We start from the raw sequence: 10,710 nt of genomic DNA on the forward strand, positions 1-10,710 counted from the left end.
AATGAAGTGTTAGCTTATACAAACCTCCCTTTACAAATAATACAGTGGTACCTCGGGTTAAGTACTTAATTCGTTCCAGAGGTCCGTACTTAACCTGAAACTGTTCTTAACCTGAAGCACCACTTTAGCTAATGGGGCCTCCTGCTGCTGCCACGCCGCTGGAGCACAATTTCTGTTCTCATCCTGAGGTAAAGTTCTTAACCCGAGGTACTATTTCTGGGTTAGCGGAGTCTGTAACCTGAAGCGTCTGTAACCCGAGGTAACACTGTAAAGACTTTTGAAAAATAAAAGCACTATCTACCTGCAGGTTCCATCATGATAGAGAATAAAGGTTCTATATGAGCTTAAATGAACCAGACATTGGCAAAAACTGGTGGCGCTGAGAAACCATTTCCCTTGGTATTTGTATAAGATATGAAATCATGTGTGAAAAAGGTCATTTGAGCTCTGCCCTTTAGATAACTTTTAGTTCATGGGACAATTTGCCTGCTGGGAAGAGTTGGTAGGAGCACTAGGCCTGCAGTTTTGGATTCTGGCTCCTGACAGCCGGGTTAGCCTGAGAGCAACAGGCCTAAGGTTTTAGACTACAGTACAAGCTCCCTCCAATCCTGGCATCGTACAGCTGTGCTGCCTAGGACTTGCTGGGAGTTGTAGTCCAAAACATCAGGCATGGGCATAGCAGTGGGACCGCTGCCCCCCACTAAATCAAGTAATAAATAAAAATACTCAACTAACTGACCAATTGCATCACAGATAGCTCAGTTCTACTTCCCCACCCCCCATAAAGCCTGTTCCTCCCCTAAAATAAATCCTGGCTACACCCACGGCACCAGGTTTGGGGGAAGTTCGGCCTGTTGGACTTAGAAGAGGGAGGCCTGCGTTCAAAACTCTGCTCAGTCGCAAAGCTCACTGGGTATACTTGGGGCAGCCTAGCCTACCTCCCAGGGTTGCTTTGAGATTAACAGGGTGGTTCCTCCTATTTCTGCATTGCAGGGGGTTGGAATAGAGGACCCTTTGGGTCTCTTTCAACTCTGCAATTCTATGAGGGACATGTAGGCCCTTCGGAGCTCCTGGGATGAAGAACTGCTTTAAAATCAAGGAATCTCCTGGGGATATATGCAGGAGGGTGGCAGCGAAGGAAGCCGTTTCCAGCAATGACTCCTCCTGCCTCACAACAGACACACCGACCTGCCACCCTCTCTCTTTCTCTGCACTTTATTTGCGTCCTCTGCTCGCTTTTCTCTTGCGCCCCCGACCCCTGGTGGCTCCTCTGTCTTGGGGGACTTCACAGATGATGAGGTGCATCAAGGTCTCCTTGTCCTCAGTCTGGTCGAGGCCCAGCACCTCCTCAGCCGGGGGTTTCGGCGCCTCCTCAGCTGAGTCACTCGGAGTATCGTTGGCCAAGGGGGCCGGCGTCTCCTCAGCCGCGGGGGTTGGCGTGGGGGTCCGGTAGAGGCGTAGGGCGCTCAGAAGCCTTTCCAGCTCCTGCTCCATGAAGTTCCACAGAGTGCCACCGCCTTGCTCTTCGGGCCTGGAGGACTGGCCTTCCTGCTGAGGTGGAAGGGATGGGGTCCCAACCGTTTCATTTATGTTCAGCTGCGTTGGGGCCCTTTTTAGCTTGTTTATGTTATTCTGGGTTGGGGTCCTAGTCACCTCGTTCTGAGAGGGGGTCCAAACTGCTTCCTTCATGTTCATCTGGGATGGGACCCTTTTCAACACGTTCATGTTCCTCTGGGAGGGGGTCCAAACTGCTTCATTTGCTTTCATCTGGGAGGAAGTCCAAATCACCTTGTTCGTGTTCATCTGGGATGGGGTCCAAATTGCCTCATTCGTGTTCATCTGGGAGCGGGCCCTGTTCACCTCGTTTATGTTCCTCTGGGAGGGGGTCCAAATTGCCTCGTTCACGTTCCTCTGGGAGGAGTTCCCAATCATTTCATCCACCTGGGATTGGGCCCTCATCCCCTCAGTCATGTTCATATTTGCCTCGTTCATCTGGAACAGGGTCCGTACCCCCTCATTTGTGTTCATCTGTGACAGGGTGCTAACTGCCTCGCTTGCGTTCATCTGGGATGGGACCCGAACCCCCTGGTTTAAGTTCAGGTGGGACGGCGTCCGACTTCCTATGCTTGTGTCCAACTGGGACTTCGTCCGAACCTCCTCCTTTGAGACTTGTCGCTTCAGCCAAGGCTGGTCCTCCTCGTTTGTGACTTGGCTCTTCAGCCCAGGCAGGGTCGCAAAGCTGACAGACCTTTCACGGTTCATCCCTGGGCTCAGTGTCAGTTTGTCTTGGTGGCCCTGTCCAAAGCAGAAAAGAGGTCACATTTAAGGGCCTTGCAAGGTCAGGCCCCTCTGGTTTCCATTCCTAGCCCCTGACTCCTATCTTGCCTGCAAATATGGCAAGATCAGTGCAGCTTTGATGGTAAAAGCCTCCCTCCTCAGGACCCCCTCTTCAACAAAAGTATTCCTAACTACCCATCCTTTCCCCACCTCCCTTGTTCATCCAAGACACAGGATTCTCTCTGCCTAACCGATCCCTGTGCCTGACCCAAATTCAAAATCAGAAATGGCAATATTGAGAAGATAGTAGGAGGACCTTTTAACCTACAAAGATACTCAGCTATTTATTTTAAGGCAGCCATATTTGGACAAAGAACTTTCAAAGGGAGGTGCCACCTTATAATGGCCGAATTACAATTAAAACATTCTCTCCTGAATTGCCACTATCTGCAGTTGCTTCATTTAATTTCCCTCTGACCTCAGGGCAACTTACAACCCCACCCAATCCTGATGCACAGGCCCAGCTCAGCCATGAGGCAGAGTGAGACTGCTGCCTCAGGCGGCACATACTGAGGGGCAAAAAATGGGCAGAGCTGTGTATGCCTGTTCTGAACCCACTAAGCAAGGCCACATCCACACCACACATTAAAAGCACCATGTTACCACTTTAAATAGTGGTAACAAATAATCAATGGGAACTGTAGTTTGTGAGGTGTGCTGAGAGTTGTTAGGAGGCCCCTGGTTCTCCTCACGGAGCTACAGTTCCCATAATGATTTTAACAACCATTCCCTCTTCACAGGGAACTCTGGGAATTGTAGCTGCTCTGAGAGGGGAATAGGGGTCTCCTAGCAACTCTCAGCACCTTTACAAACTACAGCTCCCAGAATGCTACGGGACTGTTTAAAGTGATAGCTCTTTATATGTCTGGTGTGAATGTGGTCATTGTCTCCTGCCCTCTGGTGCAGTGGAGGAATCGACGTTCGATGGCCAGCTTGGTCAGCTTTTGTTCCTGGAAGAAGGTGGTGGCAGCCATCTTGTCCTTGGCCTCAGGCGGCATCATTAATTGGGCTGGCCCTGTCTTTAGACACACCTGCCAATGGTCATTATACCATTTGTATCTGATCCAATGGGATATCGTAGAAGATGGTCAGAAAGGAACACCCAAAACTGTCAAGGCGGTGGAGCAATTCCCCTACCAGGAAAGGCTACATCATTTGGGTCTTTTGAATTTAGAGAAAAGGAGAGAAAGAGGGAGGAGGATGAGATGGCAGAGGTGTGTAAAAATATGCCTGGTGTAAGGTGATAAGGAGAACGTTTTTATCCCGCCCTCATAATCCTTGAACTCAGGGCCACCCTGTGAAGCTGAATGTTGGAATATTCAGGGCAGACGAAACAAAGTCCTTCTTCACACAGTGCATAGACTTTGGAACTCACTGCCACAAGATGCAGTGATGGCCACCTTCAAAGAGGATTGGGCAAGTTCATTGAAGAGAAGGCTGTGTGGAACCGCCACTGTCAGAGTCAGTATGAATAATACCAGATGCTGGGAACGGCAGGCGGGGAGAGTGCCCTTGCGTTTGGGTCCTGCTTTTGGGTTTGCACTGGGGCATCTGGTTGGCCACTGTGAGAACAGGATGCTGGACCAGTTGGTCCCCTTAGGCCTGATCCAGCTGGGAGGCTCAGCTTAGGTTGTTATGGAACTTCCAGGCACAGAGGCAGTCTATCTGAATTGCTAGGTTCCATGGGGAATTTGGCCACTGTGAGAACAGGATGCTGGACTGCACAGGCCCCTCGCTTTGGCCTGAGCTACCTACGGGCTGTTCTTGCGTCCAGCAACCTCTGGAGGTCCGCAGAAGTGACCACCTGGCCTCCTGCAACAGAAGGGGCTCCCTTCCACTTCCTTCTCGCACTGGCAACCTGCCTCTTTCCCGCCCCACCAGCTCCCCGAGGCTCACCATGGCTGCGGGCATCTGTTCACCTGCAGAGGGGATCTGTGGCAACTCCTGGCCTCCCCTTTGGCCCATGTTGTAGGTGACAATGAGGATGCACCAGGCCAGGCCGCAGCCACTGCCCAGGAGGATGGTCAGGGCCACAAAGTAGCCCTGCCACTCGTAGGTGTCGGCTCGTGGCTTGCGGTAGCGGTAGTGATGTCCGCAGGCGCTCTGGACGGCAGCGGCCCCTGCGATCATGAAGACCACGGCCAGGGAGGACCACGCCAGCAAGGAGCTTTTGACAGCCATGGCCAAGAGCTTGGGGAAGCCAGAAAGTGGGGCGGGCAGGGAGGCACTGGCTTTGCCTGGTGTTTCATGCAAGCCAGAGGCCCCTCTGGCCCAGCCTCCCTCCTGCCCAGAGTCACACAGCTGCCCTCCTTTGTGTCATCATCGCCATCGCTGCCTTGGGCTGGAGGAAAGCTGGACTCCTTCTGATTTGACATCTGTTATTGATCAATCTGCAGTAGATGTACCGTCCTGCTCGCTAACAGGACTGGTTATTGCTGGTTATTCATTCTGCCAATAGATGGGGACTCCAGTCCCTGCTGAGGTGATCTGAACAAGTCTCCGCATAAATCAGACCCAACAGCATTAGACCCTATTTTCCAGGGACAGTCCCAGATTTACAGAAGCCGTTCCAGTTTCTGATTTGATCCCAGAATGTCCTGCTTTGCTTTAGTACATCTCTATTTTGATTGGATAAATGTTGGAGGGTATGGAGTTATATGACACTGTAGCACCCTGCTTGTGGTTAACGCTTAGCTGGAATGAAATATTCAACGCAGCAATAGAGAAATTAAAATAATAATTTATTTGTCAGACAAATAAATGAGGCACAGTGGTATATGGTTACCAAGCTCTGGCCTGGCCTCCTGCCATTATGGCCAGCACTTATATTCCCTTAATCCAGCCCCCCTTTGCTCCTCCTGTGGCTGCCTCTGTTCAATCAGCCTGGTTGAAATTTCTATTGGTTGTTTGCTATAACCAATCTTAAAAGATACACCCATATCCTCCTGTCCTTATATGGAACACAAAGAGCTATATATTGTTACATCTATAAATGACAAATAAGCAGTAATATATCTTACATGTGTCTCAACAAGAAATCTTAATTACCAGCTCACCTCTTGCCCTCCTTGCCCTATTGCCTTCTAAAACAAATGGTTAATCTTAAATTTTTATCTTAAACATATGTCAAGGATCTTGAGTTTCACATCAACATTGAAAGATCTCCTTCATTTGAAGGTTTCTAAACAAATGTCTGACAGCTTATATATCAGGACAGCTTGGATGGCGTCTTCCTGTCTGGCAGGGGGGCTAGGTTGGTGGCTGACTTAATTACAACTCTTACAACTATATGAAATAAAAATCTAGCATTTCTTAAATCCTTTGCATAATTACATCTATGCCAATACACTTAATACACAACACAGGTAGCCTCTTAAAAGGAATAAGGTCTTTGTAAAGTAGAAAAGGGAACTCAGTAAAAAAAGCAGTTTCAAAAGAAGCCTCTTCCCCTGTTTACACTCCCCCCCTTCTCCAGCCAGTTGCTTTCTTTTCCATGTGCTCTTGGCCTTTTGTCCTGTGGCTCAAGTTTAACGGTTTTATTTTACTATTTACCCATTCCTAATTATGTTGGGTCTATGTAACCTTGCTCTTCAGCCTGTAATTCCAGCTTTTACGACTTTGAGAATTGTTTTCTGCTATAAATCAAGGGGGCCCCCTTGTCCAGGAGGATAAACATCTTGCCAAAGTACTTAGGCAGTTGGTCTTCTGCCTGGCATAACATTTGAAAATCTAAGCCCATTTAATTTAGGAACCTGATCAAGATATAAGCCAATATAAGCCTTGATTAAAAATGCAGTCTATATTCAGATGCCTCAACACCCCACCCCGAGCCACAGAGATAAGTAACTATGCAGCCTGTAGAAGACATCTGAAGACAGCTCTGCATAGGGAAGTTTTTTTTTAATGTGTAATGTTTTATTATGTTTTTATACATGTTGGAAGCCGCCCACAGTGGCTGGGGCAACCCAGTTTGATGAGTGGGGTATAAATATAATAATAATAATAATAATAATAATAATAATAATAATAATAATAATAATAATAATATAACAACAACAACAACAACAACAACAACAACAACAACAACAACAATAATAATAATAATAATAATAATAATAATAATAATAGAATAGGACACCCCTATTTTCATTGGAGAAATGTTGGAGGATATGCAGGATTGTGACTAAGATCCAGGGGACTGGATTGAAATGTCTCCTCTCTCCATGTTTTATTCCCAATACGGCAATGATAGGCTTAGCTCCTTTGGTGCAGAAGCCAATAATAAAGCTCCTTGGAGAAAATCACGGGATAGAAATGCAATAAATAAAATAAATAAGAACATTTGAGTCCTCTTGGCTCCGCTTAGGCTCTGTAGCTAAGCATGACTGCCCATCTTTACTCAAGCTCTGACCTCATAGCACTTTCTCTTCAGCCACATGAAGTCCCACAGCACATCCATGTGCACCCCCGTACACCCATATGTTTCCATGTATATCCCCAAGTAACCCATACAAATATGTAGGGGGAAAAGGTAAAGGACCCCTGGACGGTTAAGGTGACTATGGGGCTGCAGTGCTCATCTCGCTTTCAGGCCGAGGGAGCCAGCGTTTGTCCACAGACAGCTTTCTGGGTCTTGTGGCCAGCAGGACCAAACAGCTTCTGGTGCAATGGACGGAACCAGAGTGCACAGAAATGCCGTTTACCTTCCCGCCCCAGCAGTACCTTTTTATCTACTTGCCTTTCAGACTGTTAGGTTGGCAGGAGCTGGGACAGAGCAATGGGAGTTCACTCCTTCGTGGGGATTAGAACCGCCGACCTTCTGATCAGCAAGTCCAAGAGGCTCAGTGGTTTAGACCACAGCACAACCCGTGTCCCCCATACAAATATGTATACTCACATGCACCCATGTGCACTCATGTATGCCCATGTACACACCCATGTGCAGGCCATGCACTCATATGCGCTCAGGTATACCAGTGTATACCCCCAGACACTTCCACATAACCCATGTATACCAATATACACACATGTACATGCATGTGCACTCATGTATACTCATATACACCCATGTTCACCCATGTTCCAAGCCAGGCCAACTCAGCTCTCATGTATGTCTTTTTTATATAATTAATATGAAAGTTGCATCTTCCGCCTGCGTCCTCTCTGCTGCGGCCGCCCGGACCCCTCAGTGTCTGAGATCTCATAGACAGTGATGCGCAGCTTGTCTTGGCCCCGCTCCGTGTTCTGGGGGCACCTCTCCTCCACCATGATGTCTCCGAGGGCGTTCCGCCGGTTCCTCACCTCGGAGAGGAAGCCTTCCAGTTCTTGCTCCATGCAGGCCAGCTGCCGGGCGTAGGCTTGCTGGGCCTGGCTGCAGACCGGCTTGCGAGACGTGCCCCTGGTCCGGGTGCAAGCCAGCTCCTGAGATGCAGCGAGGTGGTTCTCTTCTCCTTCCCCACAAGCTGCCTGGCCGCCCTGTTTGGGGAAGAGAAGAGGCAACAGACCAGTCAGAACAAACACTTGTCCCCAGGGGATTCTTTGATTGTGATTTCTGCATTGCAGGGGGGGGGGGTCAGGCTGGATTACCTTTGGCGGTCCCTTCCAACTCTACAGTTCTATCATTCTGAGGATAGGGTGGCAAAACACACAGGAGAAGGGTGGGCAGCCTGAAGCCAGCCATGGTGGCCAGCTGCCAACCTCAGCCCAATTCACGCAACCCTTGTTTTGGGGTGGGAGAGGGAAAATGGGGGGAAGTGGAAGAGAAGGAAAGGACCCCACTCACTTTTGACTGTGGCCCCACCCACCACAAGCATGCGGGCCCCTATAGAAGGCCCCTGAGAAATGTACCATCAATGGATAAAGGCTCCAAGCCTGGCTGAGAGGCAGATCTTGCCAGCCTTCCGTAAATCTCCAGGTACGAGGGATCCAGCAAACCCTCAGAAGGCTTTTGGCATAGCCTCTCCACCCCAGGATCCTGAGTAAGCTCAGCAAGTCCTGGGATAAGAGGGCAGATCCTCTTGTTATGGCTAAGAATAACTGGCCAAAGAGCAGGAATCTTGGGAGGATCAAGAGGGAAGTTCTTGCAAAAAAAGGAGGAAGTGAACAGCGGGATCCCCCTACCCCAGGGTGGAATCTGTGCTGTTTAAATCGTTTATAAATGTTCCAAATTTTGGGATGTGCTTTTATTTAGGGTGCACCTTCGCTTATAAAAATGCCCGCTTTCAGAGAGGAAAAACAATGTGTACAAAAACCACATGTTTTTGAATGAATACAGGTGGGAGAGACATATTCTGCTAAGTATGATAAGGTTGGGGGAGATGAAATAACTTTTGGCACATTTAATACTCCATATACAACACTTAAAATCGGGCCCAAAAATCCACCCACAAATGGTGCATCTGCTAAATATGAGACAGTTGCATTTGCGCCCGCTGAAGTTACCGGTACTTTACTGTCATCCACGGCAGCCCCATACAGAGAGCATTGTAATAGCCTATTCCAGAGATCACCAATGCATGAGCAGCAGAGGCTAGGGCTGCCTTCTAAAGTAGTCGATTCCCGCTGATTCCTGCCGGTGTGGTGTCACAGAGTGTCGTGCCAGGACTTGGGAGAATGGGGTTAAGATCCCCACTCAGCCATGGAACTCCCTGGGTGTGACCTCGGGGGCCAGTCACTGCCTCTCAGCCTCACCTACCTCTCAGGGGTGTTGTGGGGATAAGATGGCGAGGAGGAGAAGTACGTTTGCCACCTTGAGCTGCTTGGAGGAAAGATGGAAGATGAATGGGGCAGATGGATGGGAAGGTTGGTGTCAAGGACTGGCTAGATGAGGAGTGATGGAAGCCAGCCAGAGCCGTCTTTTCCATAGGGCTTAGTGGTGCGTTGCGCCAGGGCGCCGGCCTCTCAGGGGCACACCAGCAAGTGGGGGAGCTGCACGGCTTTGCCAGCAGCCTCCCCTTTCCCTGCACGCCCGCCAGCGGCGCCCCGCCAACCATAAGGCTGGCAGGCATGCAGCTACCCTCCCAAGCCTCCTCTGGAGGAGAGCGATCATCGGAGAGGCTTAGGATGGAAGCTGCGCCCCGCCAACCATATGGCTGGCGGGCACACAGGTTCCCTCCCAAGCCTCTGCAGGGATCGCTCTCCTCTCAGGGAGGCTCGGGAGGGGTGCAATTTCACTCCCAAGCCCTTGCAGGGGTAACTTGGGGGTGCTGGGCGGATTGCACCCCGGCGCTGCACCTGCTAAAGACGGCCCTGAAGCTACCTGACCAAGGTGGAAGCCCACCTGAGCCACCTTTCCCCCAGGGAGAAAATGTGGATCCAGGCTCCTGGTGGTGGGAAACCAGCCGCACCTCAAAGGAGGGGAAAAGCTGGGATGTGCTAGATGCTGGGAGCTTGGAAGGAGGGGAAACAGGCAGGTGCCCCAGCCAACAGGAATCAGATTGTCATCTGAACCGCAGAAACACCCCAACAGATTTTCTGCTGGCAGCCTGCAAGCCCCACAAACTCCCAAATCTACTGTGTGTCACCAAGCAGAAACAGAGAGGGTCCTTTGAGTCTTGCCGTAGACGGAGGAAGAGGCCTGACACAGAAGGTTAGAGAATGAAGCAGAGAGTTACAAGCCAGTCCGGAGAACTGCTAAGACAGGAGAAACCCATAGAAGTCTCTGCATGTTCTCTGTTCTGCTTCCTTCATAAAGAAAGTTAACCAGTGTTTCCCAGTCTTTCTCTGTTCTGCAGAAAACCTGTTCTCTCTGCCGGCTCCCTCTGACAGTAGGTACACAGGAAGACAGGTAGATGTTCCCTCACCTTCCAACGCAGGTCGCAGTCCCCCTCTAGCCCCTGGCTGCACCGGTCCTTGCTGGCACATAGGCAATGGATTGCGTAAAAAACAAAAAGCCACGTGGCACAAACGCTGCTGAGCAGAGCAATTGTGCCAAGCCAGCTGCCGCCAGTCTCCGAGCTGCTCTCTCGATATCGGACTTGTGCTTCGCAGGGACCCTCGGGACCAGCCCCCTTTGTCCCTCCCAGCAGCACCAGCGCCCAGACTAGGGTCAGGGGCAGCAGAAGCTCCCTTGGGGAAGCCATGGCGCTGGTCAGGTGGCTTGTGACTCTGAGGCCAAGTGGAGGCGTTCTGGAATTTCCTTGCCCGCCACACAGCCCCCCATTGTGAGTTCACTAGTCCAGGGTTCTCCTGAACTCTCACTGTCTCCTAGGGTAGCCCGCCCACCCATGAAGAGCTACTGGAGGGCTCGGGCTGGCCGCTGGAGCAGAATCCGGGGGCCCTAAGGCCAGCATTGCATGAGCTGGGAGCAGCTCTCCAGTGCCGAGGAGGAGAAGGCGTTCGGCGCATGTCCAGAAGCACTGTTTCTTAATAGAG

General features: G+C 50.4%; 2 protein-coding genes across 2 annotated transcripts; both read right to left on the reverse strand.

Annotated features, from left to right (window-relative positions):
- Positions 1–1,199: 1,199 nt before the first annotated feature.
- LOC308576359 (uncharacterized protein) lies at positions 1,200–4,616 on the reverse strand. The gene is made up of 2 exons (XM_081175631.1): positions 4,234–4,616; positions 1,200–2,295 (listed from the first exon to the last, which is right to left on the reverse strand). The coding sequence occupies exons 1-2, from the start codon at positions 4,516–4,518 to the stop codon at positions 1,216–1,218; spliced, it is 1,365 nt and encodes a 454-aa protein (XP_081031757.1). The 5' UTR covers positions 4,519–4,616; the 3' UTR covers positions 1,200–1,215.
- Positions 4,617–7,441: 2,825 nt separating this feature from the next.
- On the reverse strand, positions 7,442–10,463 carry LOC308575397 (uncharacterized protein). The gene is made up of 2 exons (XM_081173971.1): positions 10,140–10,463; positions 7,442–7,812 (listed from the first exon to the last, which is right to left on the reverse strand). The coding sequence occupies exons 1-2, from the start codon at positions 10,416–10,418 to the stop codon at positions 7,465–7,467; spliced, it is 627 nt and encodes a 208-aa protein (XP_081030097.1). The 5' UTR covers positions 10,419–10,463; the 3' UTR covers positions 7,442–7,464.
- Positions 10,464–10,710: the final 247 nt, after the last annotated feature.

The sequence above is a fragment of the Podarcis bocagei genome (genome assembly GCF_964188305.1).
Source record: "Podarcis bocagei genome assembly, chromosome: 16".
Classification (NCBI taxonomy): Eukaryota; Metazoa; Chordata; class Lepidosauria; order Squamata; family Lacertidae; genus Podarcis; species Podarcis bocagei.